This window comes from Geotrypetes seraphini, chromosome 6 (genome assembly GCF_902459505.1).
Source record: "Geotrypetes seraphini chromosome 6, aGeoSer1.1, whole genome shotgun sequence".
Classification (NCBI taxonomy): Eukaryota; Metazoa; Chordata; class Amphibia; order Gymnophiona; family Dermophiidae; genus Geotrypetes; species Geotrypetes seraphini.
In genome coordinates, this window is record NC_047089.1 from 70,567,623 (window position 1) to 70,584,642 (window position 17,020).

Here is a 17,020-nt window from a genome sequence, read left to right on the forward strand (position 1 = left end):
TCCAGTGGTGTACCAGGCAGGAGCGAGCTTTCTGCACTCATGCCCCTGCTGATCCCCTCCCTGAATGGCTGCCTCAAGTTCTCCCAGCCCAGCAGTGTACCGGGCATGAGAGCTTTCCTTGCTCCTGTCCGGCGCTGAGCCACTCACTGAATGGCTGCCCTCATGGGATTCGTGAGAACTTGTGACAGCCATTCAGCAAGCTGCTCAGCGTCGGGTAGGAGCGAGGAGAGCTCGCTCATCCCTGGTACACCGATGGGCAACATCGGACCGGCACAGGAGGGAATACATGCTGGGCTGTAAGAAGGGAAAGTTCCGGGAGCATTGCCGCGGGCCGCATAAAACGGCCAGGCAGGCTAGATTCGCCCCTCGGGCCTTGTGTTTGACACATGTGCCCTAGAGAGTCTGGTTGCAGTGATTTTCGGGCCTCCATCCCAGACAATATTGCTTGTTCTCGGGAGTGTCTTCGGTCCAGAGATCCTTTCAAAACTCCAGATAAAGATTTTTTTTTGGGGGGGGGGGGCAGGCACCCCCAGTCATCGGGATCCTGCTCCACTGCAATGCCCAAGAAGTAGTTGTGATGCCAAGCCATCAGCCGAGCCTCCATGCATTGGAGGGAGGTTATCAGCCTATTGAGGAGCATGGGTGGAGATCACAGATCGCTGGGTGGTGGACATTATACGGGAGGGATATAAGCTCGAATTCTTTCGTCCCTTTCTGGACCTTTTTCTAGACTCTCCAGTTGCGAGGCCGGGAAAGAGCGGCCAAAGGTTGGGTGCAAAGGTTGCTGGATCTGGAAGTCATAGAGCCTATATCAGAGGGAAGACTCGGGCTCTGGCTGATACTCAATATACTTCATAATGCCCAAGAGAAGCTCAGAAGACTAGAGGTTGATTCTAGATCTCAAAGCAGTGAATGTGACCCTCAAGATGCCACATTTCTAAATGGAGACGGTGAGGTCAATGCATCAGTGGACCTGGGGGAATTTCTCACCTGTCTGCACATTCCCATATTTTCCAGAGCACAGGAAATATTTGTGATTCCATGTGCACTTCCAGTTTGTGGCCTTGTTCTTTGGGCTGGCCATGGCATCACGGACCTTCACCAAGTTAATGTGGTTATTGCAGCATACTTGCACAGAGCAGGAATGCAAGTCCATCTGTATCTGGACGATTGCCTAATAAGAGCCCCGTCTGAATCTGAAGGCAGACTAGCAGTTCACAGAGTGATCCAACTGCCACAGAAGCTGGGCTAGGTGGTCAGTTTTCAGAAAAAAAAACATCTGGAGCTGAAAGACATAGATCTTGGAGTATCTGGGAGTCTGGTTCAACACAAGGGAAAGCAAAGTGTTCCTCCTGGAAGCCCGCAGAGAGAAACTTCTGAATCAAATACGGGAATTTCAGAGCGAATCTGCTCCGATTGCCTGGCATTATTTGCAAGTATTGGGAATCAATGGTTGCGATCATGAGCGTACTCCCTTGGCAAGAGCACACTTGCGACTGCTCCAGGATGTTCTCCTCTCTCTATGGTGCCCACAGAGGGATAAACTTCACCAACAGCTGCCTTGGTCAGCAGAAGCTTGTCACAGTCTAGCCTGGTGGTTGGAACCCCAGCCTCTCACCAGAGGAGTTCCACTTCACATCTCTTCTTGGGTGTCTCTGATGACGGATGCCAGCCTATATGGCTGGGGTGGGGGTGGGGAGCACATTGTGAGGAGCGTCCAGTTCAGAACCGCAGGCCCCTTTCCCAAAAGAAAAAGATGCTGTTTCAAGGGATGGAGGCCCTTTTTCTGGTGCTCTTGACAGTGCATGTGGCAGGAGTATACAATGTGCAAGCAGATTTCCTCAACCAGAAGACCCTAGGTCCCGGGGAGTAGCACTTGTCTCTGGAAGCCCCACCTGCATTGTGAATTGGTGGGAGCACCCGACATTCAATCTGATGGCATCAGTAGCTAACAAGAAGGTGATTCGATTCTCCAGTAGAAGATAAGAATCAGGAATTGAAGGCCTGGGTGCTCTGGTGTAACCCTAGCCAAAAGCAGGATTTATGCCTTCCCTCGATGGCCCATGATAGGCCAACCTCTCACAGGATCATAGCGTGGCAGTGTTCTAGTAGCACTAGACTGGCCGAGATTACCTTGGCATGCAGACTTGGTTCATCTGCAAAGGGACACAAAGAGTACAATTACCCTGCAGGATCCAGACCACGTGGTTGCTGTTGAGTAAAAGGCGCTAGTGTATAAATGCTATTCGGTTGGGGTGGTCTCCACCCTTCTAAGATGTAGGAAGAAATCAACTGGAAGTGCCTGGAGGTGCTTCCAGGCTTGGTACACTCAGAGGAGCGGTTGGCTTCCTGAAAGTTCAGATTACGGGGGGGGTCTCCTGTTTTGGGCCTAGGATTAATAAGAGCACCATAGCAGCATATCTAGATGTGGTCAGGTTTTTGAATTGTGCGGAATCTTAATCTGGTCCTTCAGGCGCTGGTGAGAGTACCCTATGAACCTCTGGAGCAAGCTTCCCTGATGGACCTCACCATCAAGATGGTGTTTTGGTAGCGATTACCTCTGCCCGACGAGTGTTGAAAGGGGATAGATTCCGTACAAATGTAAGGAAGTTCTTCTTCACCCAGAGAGTGGTAGAAAACTGGAATGCTTTTCCGGAGTCTGTCATAGGGGAAAACACCCTCCAGGGATTCAGGATAAAGTTGTACCAGTTCCTGCTAAACTGGAACGTACGCAGGTGAGGCTGGACTCATTTAGAGCACTGGTCTTTGACTTGGGGGCCACTGCGTGAGCGGACTGCTGGGCACGATGGACCACTGATCTGACTCAGCAGCAGCAATTCTTATGTTCAGACTTTGTTCTGCAGATATACATTTCTCAGAATTTCAGTTTCAGGTGTTGTCTTACGCACGGTCCCATCTTTCTTACTGAAAGTAGTTTGAGCTTTCCTGTCAAACAAGAAGTCCACTTACCTGCCTTCACACCTTTGGGGTTGAGAGAGTGATCAGGTGTTGAAATTGTAGGATGTGTGCAGACTCTTAACTGTGTTATCTAGAGGTTAAGAAGGAGTTTTCGATTGTCTGATCATTTGTTTGTATTGACTGGGGTTGCCTGTAAAGGTCAACCAGCTTTTATAGCAACCCTTTCAAGATGGATCCGTTTAACCATTTCTTCAGTCTATATAAGAATATAAGAATAGCCTTACGGGATCAGACCAATGGTCCATTAAGCCCAGTAGCCCATTCTCACGGTGGACAATCCAGATCACTAGTACCTGACCAAAACCCAAGGAGTAACAATATTCCATGCTACCGATACAGGGCAAGCAATGGCTTCTCCCATGTCTTTCTCAATAACAGACTATGGACTTTTCCTCCAGGAACTTGTCCAAACCTTTCTTAAAACCAGCTACGCTATCCGCTCATACCACATCCTCTGGCAATGCATTCCAGAGCTTAACTTATTCTCTTGAGTGAAAAAAAATTTCCTCCTATTAGTTTTAAAAGTATTTCCCTGTAACTTAATTGAGTGTCCCCCTAGTCTTTGTAATTTTTGACGGAGCGAAAAATCGAAGTGGAAAACGTCTATCTATATCCATAAAGGCACTACTACTACAAGCATAGCTTCCTCATTGGCAAAATCATCATCGGGTCCCCATACGAAATCTGTAGAGCTGTCACTTGGTCTTCTGTCTGTACATTCACAAAGTTTTACAGGGTGGACGTGATTGCCAAACAGGACTTCGCATTCGGATCTTCAGTTCTAATAGGTTCATCTGTCCCACCTTAAACTCGGGAGACTGCTTTGATACATCCCACACGTTCAGGAATGAGTGTCTGTTGTACTTGAAAGAAATATTAGGTTTTTAACTCAATAATCTTATTTCTAATAGACACTCCATTCCTGAAGCCCACCCTGTCAGATGTTCATTTGCCTGCTTATTGCCCCCAAGGTGCTAGGGAATCAGGACATCTTGTTTCTTTCCTTTGTCCAACCTTGACAAGAATAGAGGATGCATCTGCCCTGTAGAAGAATCTAGGTGGTATGTTAGCATTAAATTAATCAGGGTTTCTATTCCGCATTATCTCTTCAGTTCAAGGTTGGATTACATTACAAGGGGTTGGGTTGGTTACAATGGACAGATTAACACAGACATTCAATAGGGTTGCTACAACTATTAATATAGTGCCTTTTCCAAGCTGAAGAGCCCTAACTTTTTTTAGTCTTTTGTCATACGAGAGGAGTTCCATACCTTTTTATCATCTTGATCGCTCTTCTTTGAACCTTTTCTAGTGCCGCTATATCTTTCTTGAGATAAGGAGACCAGAATTGAACGCAAAATTCCAGGTGAGGTCGCACAATGGAGCGATACAGGGGCATTATAACATTCTTAGTCTCATTAATCATCCCGTTTTTAATAATTCCTAGCATCTTGTTTGCGTTTTTGGCTGCCGTTGCACATTGGGCAGGTTTCATCGTGTTGTCTACGATGACACCCAGATCCTTTTCCTGGGTGCTAACCCACAAGGTGGACCCTAGCTAAAGAATGACACAGTGGCTGCTTTCTGAATGGCTGCGTTAGTTCTTGCGGTTCTCATGAGACCTGACTGTAGCCATTCAGAAAATGGGGCGGGCCCAGGCAGCAGCGCAAGCAGCGTGCTCTTGCCGGCCCATATACTGCTGTACCACCAGGCTTCAGGGGGCGTTTAAAAAGGTACTGTGGGGCGGGGGTGTTTTAAAAGGAAGGGCCGGCAGGAGTGGGGGAGGGAGGAGGATTATTAGTCGGCTGGGACAGATCCCTCCTGTCCCAGCCTACCTCTAGACCACCAGAGGTGAGGGGCTGGCAGGTTACAGGTCAGGGAAGGGGTGACAGGGTGCAGAGCCTGGCAGGGAAGGGGGGACAGGGTGCAGAGCCTGGCAGAGAGGGGGGACAGGGTGCAGAGCCTGGCAGGGAAGGGGAGGCAGGGTGCAGAGCCTGGCGGTGAAGGGGGGACAGGGTGCAGAGCCTGGCAGAGAGGGGGGACAGGGTGCAGAGCCTGGCAAGGAGTGTGGGGTTGGATCCAGAGCCTGGCAGGGAGTGAAGGGAGGCTGGGTGCACAGTTTGGTTCAGAATGGGTTTTTTTTTTCTTGTTTTCCTACTTTTTCTTCTCACTACTGTTTGGAACAAAACTCCAGAAGATACCGTCAGTTTGGACAAGCAGTTCTGCAAAATCTTTTCTCTACCTGAGCACCAACTTTCCCTCCAACCCTTTTGGGTTTTGCCAGACTCATGTTTATATATCTATTATCCTTCTCCAGAATCATGATCTTGGCAGCTAAGGAGTCCCACATGTAAGAATATTATGCCTGCTTGTCCTCGGAGAAAGCAAAGATACCTGTAGCAGGTATTCTCCAAGGATATCAGACATTCTCACAACCCACCCTCATCTCCTATCTGGCTTCTTAGCTTTGCTACTGAACTGATGATCCTTCAAGCCAATGTTGAGTGGGTAGACACTGGCATGCATGCAGTATGGGCACTGCCTAAAGATTTAGGGCTCCTTTTGCGAAGCCACATTAGTGGTTTAATGCGCATAATAGCGCACGCTAAACTGCCGGCCGTGCTAGCCACTACCGCCTCCTCTTGAGCAGGCGGTAGTTTTTCAGCTAGCGCAGGGATTAGTGCGTGATAAAAAGTCGCGTGCGATAAAGCCGCTAATGCGGCTTTGTAAAAGGAGCCCTTAAAGTGACGGTTCAATTGGTAGTGCCAACTGAGTTCTGTGGATTATATTACCTACATGTGAGAATATATGCCTTCTGTCCTCTAAGAACACCTGCAACAGTTAAGTATCTTTGCTTTATTCTATGATTGACTGATTTATTTACCTTATCCTGTCAATAACATTAGTGGTATATTAGAAGAGGATTTTTTTTTCGTTGTCTTTTCCCAGGAATATGTATCCTAGGACTAGTTTACTGCTGGAAACAGATTTAATCTAAAAGTGCTAACCATTTGGTAAATACCTTCTTAATATTGTTTAATTAGTTTATTACTCATACTGTTTTTTAAAATGGTTTCTGTGCTTATATTTTATTTAAAAAAATTATCTATGAAGAGCCCTAACTACTTTTAAGAGAGTATTGTGAATTGTGTAGGCAGAGGGATTGCAGCGCTATAAACTAATGCTTTAGTGTTAAATGTTAATGAATTCCAGAAACCTTACATTATCCTGCAACTGGTTTTCCAAAATAATACAAATCAAAGAACTTGATGATAACCTTTTTAGACTGTAATTTGGGAGCTTGGAATGCATACTTTTGTACAGAGTATTCATGTGCAAGGCTTTGACTTCAAAATAGAGAATCATAGATTATAATATAAAAATGCAGTCCTTTTTTTTATTCATTTTATGGCAGATTTCTCTACAACAAAGATGAGACAAATGAACTTTGGTTTTCCAAATTTTTTTTCTATGCTGGGGTGTATCAGTTAATAATTGTAGTCACTATACCTATTAACAAAGGATAATAAAAATATTTGCTTTTGTTAACAGCTGAGTGTGTTTATAAGACTTCCATCGGGTGAAGATTATAGATTAAACCTGTTGTTGCTTCATCCTATTGCAGCTGATCAGAGTACATTTAAAGTGCTTTCAACAAAGGTAAGCATTAATGAGGTTTTAGTATTCAGTTTAGAGGGCAATACAGTAGATCTGTGTACTTTATTCACACAGGACAATTAAAGTTGCATTTTACTTGAAGGTATACTGCATTAGACTTGGTGGTATGATATTTGAAATTAAGACTGAACATTTCTTAATACTTAACTGAAAATAGCACATGATGCTGGCCAGCAAATGTTGTTCATATTTAAAACAACATATTTTAAAACACTCTGGAGTAACTCTGGGAGAATAGTGCTTCCTGTTCTTCTGGTATTCTGTTATATTTAGGACTGGTCTAATTTTTGAACATTTAAAATTGTGATACTTCTACCAAGCCTAAATGTTGAGTTTAAATGCATTGCCAATTACCGTATATACTCAAATATAAACCAAGTTTTTTGGGCCCAAAAAAGTGGCCCAAAAATGGAAGTCTCAGATTATTTTTGGGCCATCGCCTACCCGCTCCCCTCCTGGACCTATTGCAGGCCTCCACAAGGCCTGCTGCAAGACCCGTTTCCTGCCTGGCCGAATCCAACCACCGTCTCCCTCGCGCACCCCTCAACTTCTCGGCAGCCTCATGGTAGGCGGGACAGGAGGAATCCACACCTCCCTCCCACCTCCCCCACGTACCTTTCGGGTCCCATATAGCTAGCCAGTGCATGGAGCAGGAGCGATCTTCCTGCTTCGTTCGAGGCCGCTGGCTGGTTGGCTGCTGCAAAATCGTGGGAGAGGTGTGTGTGTTTGGATTCAGCTGGGACAGGAGACAGGGGATCCTTCATTTCCTGGACCTCCGGGTCCTGTGGTAGGCCCGGTGGAGGCCTGCAAGGCATCGGGAGAGAGGGAGGGGGCAGGGTACAGAGCCTGGCAAGGAGTGAGGGAAGCTGGATGCAGAGCTGGGCAGGGAGGGAAGAGTGCTGGGTGCAGAGCCTGGCAAGTAGTAAGGGGTGCTGGGTGCAGAGCCTAGCAGGGGAGGGAGTGAGAGAGGGGGTGCTGGGTCCAGATCCAGACAGGGCACTTTAATATTAAGCCTCCGTCTTATATTCGAGTCAACCATTTTTATTCCCTCATTTTTTGGGGGGAAATGGGGATCTCGACTTGTATTCGGATTGACTTATATTCGAATATATACGGTATATAGTGTGACTTGTCAAAATTCCTCCTGTAGGGAAAAATCTTGCTCATTCCACTGCATGAATTTCTTGTTTCAGATATGTAGTATTTGTGATTACATATGGTATGCTGAAATATACCAACAGTTTTATGCATATTTGGTTTGTATTTTATGTTAAGAATTGATAATATATTCTCATGTTTGCAAATGCCAAGTTTAAGGTATTCAGTACTTTTGCCGTTAAGAACCAGCTAATGAGAAGGGAATATGGTTTAGAACTTGTGAAGACCATAGCTCATTCTGTAGGATGGTTTTCTCAGACGACAAGCAGGCTAGCAAGTCTTCACACTGTGGGAGACATCATGAGCAGAGCCCATGTAGGAAGCTACTCCAGTTTTGCAACACTAAGAGCTTTTGAGCTACTTCATTGTATATGTCTGTCGTTTTCTGCCTGTTGCTGTTACAAGGGACATTCTTAGTCTTCATCTTTTCACAGAGCCAGTTGGCCACCTATCGCTAAATAGCTGGGTTTCTAAGTGCTGTGCAACTAGTGCTTTTAGTAACTTTCAACAAAAGGAATGGAGGAAGAAAACGCAACTTTTATGAAAAATTACTCCACTTGAATAATTGCTCTGGCATAGCAGCTTATTCAAGTGGAGTAGTTTCATGGCTGCCTACTGCTTCTTCAGGGCAAAGGGATATAAGTGAGTTGCTTCTGTTCATCCCTGAGGCTTTTTCCTCCATTAAAGTTTGATTTTCTGTGCTATGCTGGAGCAGCTATTCAAGTGGAGTAGTTTTTCATAAAACTGGTGCTTGTACCATATAGAAGGTAAATCTGCAGCGTCTAGTTGTTTGCTTTATGCAAGAGAAGCCTAACCAATTGAAGGAAAGCTCTAGTTGGGCCACTAGATTCAACTGTTTGTGGCTTCCCCTGCTGCCTCAGCAGTTCGCGACTCCTGAGTCCCAATCAAATAAGCTGGCAGGGAGAGCCAGCAGCAGGAGAGGGAAGCAGGGAACAACCCCCCCCCTCCAGAAGAACGAAAGAGCTGATGGGAGGGAGTTGCTGTATGTACCCCTTTGTTCTTCTGAGCAGGTGCCAGGCACAGTTCCTACCCCTTTACTTGGGCTGAGCTACACAAATAGCATGTGTATAATTTGCATCACCCTAATGATTAAAATCATTCCCAGCATGATATTTGTTATCATATTGTCGGAGTGTTGTCCATCTTGCCCTGAGAGTGGAACGGGTAGATGTGAATTGCTTGTTTACTCTTTCCAAAAATACTTGGATTAAAGGGCATGCAATGAAGCTACTAAGTAGTAGATTTAAAACAAACTGGAGAAAATATTCTTCAGTCAATGTGTAATTAAACTCTGGAATTTGTTGCCAGAGAATGTGGTGAAAGTAGTTAACTTAGCGGTATTTATAAAAGGTTTGGATATTTTCCTAAAAGAGAAGTCCATAAACCATTATTAAGATGGCTTGGGAAAGTCCATTGCTTATTCCTAGGATAAGCACAGTTACTGGATGCTAGGACCTTGGGGGTTAGCGCCCAAGAAAAGGATCTGGGTGTAATTGTTGACAATACGATGAAACCTTCCATCCAATGTGTGGTGGTGGCCAAAAAAGCAAACAAGATGTTAGCAATTATTAAAAAAGGTATGGTTAACAAGACTAAGAATGTTATAATGCCTTTGTATCACTCCATGGTGCAACCTCACCTGGAGTATTGTATTCGGTTCTGGTCTCCTTATCTCAAGAAAGATATAGCGGCACTAGAAAAGGTTCAAAGAAGAGCAACCAAGATGATAAAGGGGACGGAACGCCTCTTATATGAGGAAAGACTAAAAAGGTTAAGGCTCTTCAGCTTGGAAAAGAGACGGCTGAGGGGAGATACGATTTAAGTCTAAAAAATCCTGAGTGGTGTAGAACAGGTAGAAGTGGATCGATTTTTCACTCTGTCAAAAATTACAAAGACTAGAGGACACTCAATGAAGTTACAGGGAAATATTTTTAAAACTAATAGGAAGAAATATATTTTTCACTCAGAGAATAGTTAAGCTCTGGAACCCTCTTCATCATGAGACAACTAGAACTCATCAGACCATAGTTTCATCAACACCATTTTGCCCTAATCGTGCAGATGCTGATCCTGCCCCAGCTAGATTACTGTAATTACATCTACATGGGGAATCAACGTCACTCTTGTCCGCAAAATGCAACTTTTACAAAACACAGCAATAAGACTCATTCAGACTGAAAAAATATGACTCTATCTCCAATTACTTCAAACAACTTCACTGGCTACCCATTTCATCCTGAATAAAATTCAAAACATCTTGCATTATACATCGTATACTCTGTGCAAACTCAGCAGCACCATTTTTTCACCTATTCTCCCCAGCATGGTCGGCTTCATGCAGAAATCTTAACAGGATACAACTGAATCTTCCCACAACAAAAATCTCAAGTACAAATGAATATTGCACTCTATGCTCACATTCTTGGGAGTGAAAACCTGGAACGACCTCATCAAAACTGTCAGGACAGAAACTAATCATACTGCATTTCGGAAGAAACTAAAGACCCTCCTTTTCGACACCTTGACCCTTCCAATAACTAAGTCCAACTTACAGACTTTAAGTAATCCATGGTCTTGACTTCTAACATCTTCTTATACTGTAATCCTCCTTAAATTTCAGATCTTCTTTATGTAGTGTCTAATCTCATAATATCCCGCATAGTCCCATTGCAAAGCCCTCCTCTGATTTTGTTATGATCTAAGGCAGACATGGACAAAGTATGGTACATGGGCCGTATCCGGCCCGTTTAGCTTTTGAATCCGACCCATCAGGGGTTTGGCCCGCGACCTTCTGTCGCCTCCGGGTCGGGTGCTGGCGCGTTCTGATACAGGGAATAGTCTCTTCTCGGAGTACGTGTGCTGTTGATGGCACTCTTGAAAATTTTTTTTTTTAAACCCCACCACCCACGACTGCGTCAAGGGCTGGGGTGCTGTCGGGTTTCCGGTGTAGTTCTCTGGCGGCCCTGGGCTTCCCAGTCCCAGCGGAGGTGTGCTGTTCAAACCAGTTGACGTGGCCGCTGTTACAGGGTGTGCGCTTGCCTGTTGTGCATCTCGGGGAAAGATGGCCCGGGCATGCCGTGCACGGGGGTTGGTCTGTGCTGCAGGTGGCGGCATGTGCACGGATGTGGGGGCTAGCACAGGTGCTCAGCGCCAGGAGGATGTGTTGTTGTGCAGCCCCAGGCCGTCCCGCTCCCATCCATCTTCGTGGTGGGTCCCAGAGCGCTGGGGTAAGGCGTTGAAAACTTTATTGGTTGCCACTGCATTTCTATGTGGCGAATGTGTGCATGTTTCTTCCTGCAGCATCAGACCCCCCCACCCCCAGCATCAGCCGCGGGAATGCTGTTTCCTCTTGCAGCATCAATCTCCCCAAGCATCAGCTGTGGGAGTGCTGTTTCCTCCTGCAGCATCAGACACCTCCCCCTCCCCCCCCCCTCCCGTTACTGTTGAATAAGGGAGAAGGGGTACTGCTGGACAGGGAAGGAGGAAAAAAGGAAGTAAACAGCTGGCAGGGAGATTAGAGGAGGTGAAGGGATCAGGGTGGAATCAAAAGATCAGATGAGGGAAAGGGGAGGGACAGAGGAATGAGAAAGTAGAGAGAGATTGATGCTGGGAAGGGGGTCAGCAAAGAAATAAGGAGAGAGGGACAAAAATGCTAGATCTGGTGTAGGAGAGATAAAAATGAGAGCAGTGAAGCTGGAATGAATCATGTAAAAAGGAGAGAGGGGGCGCAGGCTGGATAGACAGGGGAGAGGGGCATAGAATGCAGCTTTCCTCCCTATGGCAGCAGGTTCTGTCACAGCACTTCTTTCATATGGAAGGGGGAGAGGGGCAGATGCTAGATTGAAGAGACAGAGAGGGCAGACACTGAAAGGAAGAGAGTGAAAAGAAGATGAAAACAGAAACCAGAGACAGCAGTCTGCCCTTTGAAGGGGGGGGGGGTTCTTTTTTTTTTTCTTTCTGCCTAAGTCCTTTCTCTTACCATCATTCTGCGGCGTAATAACAGATCAGATTAGATTAGGACCTGGAGGAGGTGCGGCCCAAAGCTTCTGCCCCAGTTTGATCTTTAGGATCTTCAGGCTGCTAGTCAGACGGATCCCGACTGAGACCTCCACCCCCTCGGAACCTCCTCACACGACCAAGGACGGGAAAATGCAGCCTGTGCCCTGATACTCCTAGTGCTCTTACTCGGGGCGCATTCAGCCTGCGCTTAAACAAATTCTGACAGGATCAGAAGGTAAACATGTTCCCAGGGGGACGGATCCTGAGCTCCTAAGGTGACACACATCAGGCTGGCTCCACAAGTCCAACTGAAGCCCTGTGAAGTGGCAGTGAATCCCTCCAAAGGGGTCTCAAGGCACCAATGCCACCGAAAAGAGACAAACTTTAGCAACAATAAATAAATAAAAGAAGCAGAGCAGAAAAACATCTGCACTGTTCGCTTGCAGGTGGCTCTGTTTTCCTCAGCCAAGTGGAAGGAGCAGAAGAGAAAAAAGTGTGTGGATTTCTACAAGACACAGTTCGCGGTTTGAGGTGAAACACCTTTTGTATTGATTCTGCAGGGGACAATACAGAAACTGGTAATTTGAGAGGGGAATTTGAAAAAAATATTCAAAGTTCTTTAACCTCAATTCTGTTACATCCCATGTTTGATCACAATTTCCTCCTAAATAGTACTCGCCAATGCAGTTTTCCTCCCGATGGCAGCAGGTTCTCTCACAGTACTTCTTTCATGGAAAGGCTTATGGAAAGGCTAGTGAACATGTGGTACAAGCTAGAGAATGACAAGGGGACAAATTTTCCCTGTGGGATCTTTCTATCCCCATCCCATCCCCATTCATTCATGCAAGCTCTGTTCTCATTTGCATAAGCTTTGAATACTTCAAAATCATAAATGTTTTTGAGGCTTGTGCGGTTAAGGCAGAGCTTGCAGGAATGGGACAGGGACAGAACTTGCTTAGTAATTGGTGTGGATGGACTGACTGGGTAAGGCAATATGATCTTTACCATCATTTTCTTTAGTAATCCTCCTCCCTTTTCTCAGAATGAAGTCAGTTTATCACTACCATTTGTGCCTCTTGTCACTTGAAAAAGCATACCTTGGGTACTGAGTCTATTCCATAGCTTGGTCAAATGCCTTGCTGTTTTCTGATTGAACCCTCTGATTTTCCAGTCAAAGAAATTAGATTCATATGATAAGATCCATGTCTGGTAAAATCTTGAATCCTGTAATTCACTGAATTCTAGACTAACTGGCCTGTTACCAGCTGCTTCTTCCACTTTTGTGAAGAGAAATCACATTTGCATTTCTCCAGCCCTTTGAAATGTACATAGTAACATAGTAAATGACAGCAGATAAAGACCTGAATGGTCCATCTAGTCTGCCCAACCGTATACACATTATAAATTCTTGATTTAAATTATTTTTTCCTAGATATTTCTGGGCAACAGACCTAGAGGTCTGCCCAGTACTGTGTTTAGGTTCCAACTACTGGAGTGTGTGTCAAAGCGCACTCCAGCCTATCTAAACCATCCCAGCCCAGCCATCAAAGGCCTCCCCAGCCCATCCTTAACTGAATGGCCATATATGGGACACAGACTGTACAAGTCTGCCCAGTACCAACCTTAATTCTTCAATATATACTTATTTTCTGATTAGAGATCCTCTGTATTCATCCCATGCTTTTTTGAATTCTGTCACTGTTTTCCTTTCCAATGCCTCCTTCAGAAGGGCATTCCAGGCATCAACTACCCTCTCCATAAGGAAAAATTTCTTAACATTACTCTTAAGTCTACCACCCCGCAACCTCAAATTATGCCTTCTGGTTTTACCATTTTCCTTTCTATGGAAAAGATTTTGTTCTATGTTAATACCTTTCAAGTATTTGAATGTCTGAATTATATCTCCCCTGTCCCTTCTGTCCTCTAGGGCAGTGTTTCTCAACCTGCAATACGCGTCCCTTGGGGGTATGCGGGCTGACCGCCGCCCAGGATCTCTCCCTTCCTGCTCCACCCTGCTGGAGCTGCCGCCGATTCCTCCTTGCCGCACTCCATCCAATCACCCCCACCGCCGTCGCAACTCCGGGCAAGGAAGGGCCAAGTGCGTGCAGTGATTGTACGCTGCCGTCACACAAGCTTTCCCTCCGACATCAATTCTGACATTGGACATAAGTTTCTGGGCCAGCCAAGCAGCGATTGGCTGGCCCATAACCTTCTCTACGACATCAGAATTGACGTCGAGGAGAAGGCTTGTGGGCACTGCACATGCCTGGCCCTTCCTTACCTGGAGTTGCAGTGGTGGTGGCGGGGGATGATTAGATGGAGTGTGTCGGGGGAGGGGTGGCAGCAGACTGGGGGGAGTGGATGTAGCATGTCGGGTGGCAGGGAAGAATCGGTGATGGCTTCAGCAGGGGCAGACAGGCTTCAGCACGGGTCAGCTTTGGGGGAGGGAGGAAGGGGTGGGACAAAGGCTGGAAGGCAGTGAGGGGGAGGGGGCATGAACTTGGGACATAGAAGGGAAGGAGGGAATAGAAAGGGACAATTGTTGGGCCTGAGTGTATGAATGAGAGGGAAAGAGATGATGCATATGGGAGAGGGGGCACAAATGTGGGACACAAGGGAGGGAGAAAGGGCATGAACGTGGGACACAAGGAATGGAGAAAGGGGGCACGAACATGGGACACAAGGGAGGAAGGGAATAGAAAGGGACAATTGTTGGGCCTGAGAGTGTGAGTGAGAGGGAAAGAGATGATGGGGAAAGGAAGAGAAAAATCGGCATAGAGAGAGAGAGAGAGAGGAGTGAGGTGGAGATGCATGGGGAATAGAAGGGTGAGAGGGAGAAAGGTTGGCTATGGTAGTGGGGAGGGAACAGAGGGATAGATTGAAGGGGATGCATGGGGGAGGAATGTTGGGCATAGTGATGGAGGGAGAGATGTAGTGTGGTGTTGGAGAAGGGTGATAGAAGGAGAAATGGGGCTGGTGGGCAGTAATGAAAAATGCTGCACATGATCTGGGGGATGAGAGAGGAAGAAAAGTTGGACTCATGGAGGGACAGAGAGAGATGTTGGTTGGGGAATGGAACGAGGTCTGGAGGAGAGGAAGCATGCAGGAGGCAGAAATAAATAAATAAATATTGGATGCACAGTCAGAAGGAAGTGCAACCAGAGACTCATTAAATCACCAGAACACAAAGGTGGGAAAAATGATTTTATTTTCAATTTAGTGATCAAAATGTCAGTTTTGAGAATTTATATCTGCTGTCTATTTTGCACTATATTTGTCTATTTTTCTATAGTTGTTACTGAGGTGACATTGCATATTTTAAAGTCATCTGCCTTGACTTCTTTGAAAAAACCTGAATATAAATGATAATTAACATTTTCTCTGTATACAGTGTGCTTTGTGTTTTTTTAATTTTGTGGTTACCATTATCTAATATAATAAAATTACATTACATTACATTACATTAGTGACTTCTATTCCGCCTGTACCTTGCAGTTCTAAGCGGATTACAGAGTAAGATAGCTGGACATTTCCAGGAATTTCAAATAACAGTATAAGGTAGCTGGACATTTCCAAGAAGTTACAATTTACAGTATAAGATAGCTGGATAACAGTATAAGGTAGCTGGACATTTCCAGGAAGTTACAATTTACAGCATAAGGTAGCTGGACATTGCCAAGAAGTTGCCTTTTTGGGGATGATTACATAGTAGATGCAGGGGACGCTTATATAGTGGATGCAAGGGAATTACAGAGTAAGGGTGTTGAATAGAAGGGAGGAAGAGGTTTAGGGTTGGTTTCGTGATGGGGTCAGAGGGAGGATACAAGTAGAAGGGGGAGATTAGCTGGTAGTTTGTGTGGAAGGCGGAGGAAGCGAGAGGAGGGAATAAGAAGGTTGTATAGTTTTTTTTGAAAAGCAGAGTTTTGATTTCTTTTCGGAATGATTTATAGTCACTTGTAGTTGTCAGCAGGTTGAGGATGGAGGGGTCAAGCTTCACTGCCTGCATCGCCAGGAGGCATGCGCACTCTTATCTGCGTGTTGCCTGATCTGTATGTCCGTGGAGGAAGGAGTGCGCATGCGCGCCTACAACTGCCCCACACTCGGGGGGGGGGGGGGATGACTGTTGTTTCTTAAGGTATAATTCCGTCCGTCGGAAGCATAGGGAGTGGCTGTCTCTTAGGGTATCATAGAAGCTGTGGGGGAAGAGGCGGCCGTCTCTTGGGACATGACGGGGTGGGGGGGGAGGCGGCTGTCTAATGGAGCCTATCGGAAGTTAAGAGAATCGGCTGCCTCTTACATTATAAGGGGGGGTCTTGAGGCCTATGCGCTGCGCTGGTGCCTGGCTCAGCCTCGACTTTTCCTGCCCCCTCCGCCTCTCCTTACCTCATTTTTGATTTTGCCGGACATCTCGAGGCCAGGCTGGAGGCTGCAGCAGCCACCACTCTGCAATTCCGTGTGCCGCGAGGCCCAGCCCGCCGCCACTCGCCCAGGTCTCGCTCGTTGAGTGACGGAGCCGCGGCCAAGCCTGGAGCCTGGCCGCAGCCCGGGTCACAGTGCCACCCCGTGGCTGCCAGCGGGAGCGCTGCAGCTCCACGCGCACAGGGAGCGACGTGCTCCTAAACGCAACGGACGCACGCCGCTCTATGATAGTGACATGCGCTCCCTAAGAGACACCGACACAGACCTCTCTACACAGTGAGTATGCACTGCTACGTGGGCATCACATCCACCTTTCTCAGGATACAAAAACCCCAAATTTATACAGCCAAGTCTAAAGCCCATTCATATAAGGAAGTAGGGTGGGGGAAATGCTGCTGCATAGGGACATGGAGGGGGAGGGAATGCTGCTGTGGCTGCTGCACAGGGAAGTGAGGGGGGGGAAAGAAAGACAGACAGCGGGAGGAAGGCAGACAGAAAGAAAAGAAGAAAGACACAGGGGCAGAGAGAGACACAGAAAGATAGACAGACAAAGGGGGCCAGGGAGAGAGACAGACAGAAACAAAGACAGCGGGAGGGAGAGAGACAGAAATAAAGAAAGACAGACATATATTCTAGCACCTGTTAATATAATGGGCTAAAATACTAGTGTATTAATAAGATTACATTGCTTGTATATGAAAAATGGATGGAAGAAATTGCATTACAGTTAGTATTATTAAGGTGGTGGAGTCAGGGGCGGAGTTTG

General features: G+C 46.3%; 1 protein-coding gene across 2 annotated transcripts in view; it reads left to right on the top strand.

The window, feature by feature from the left end:
- Positions 1–17,020, top strand: part of SUGT1 (SGT1 homolog, MIS12 kinetochore complex assembly cochaperone) — a 56,380-nt gene that overhangs the window by 25,682 nt on the left and 13,678 nt on the right. For both annotated transcript variants that reach the window (XM_033948892.1, XM_033948893.1), the window contains one exon: positions 6,532–6,639. In XM_033948892.1, coding sequence (XP_033804783.1) covers positions 6,532–6,639 — 108 coding nt within the window. The remainder of the gene's footprint in view (positions 1–6,531; positions 6,640–17,020) is intronic.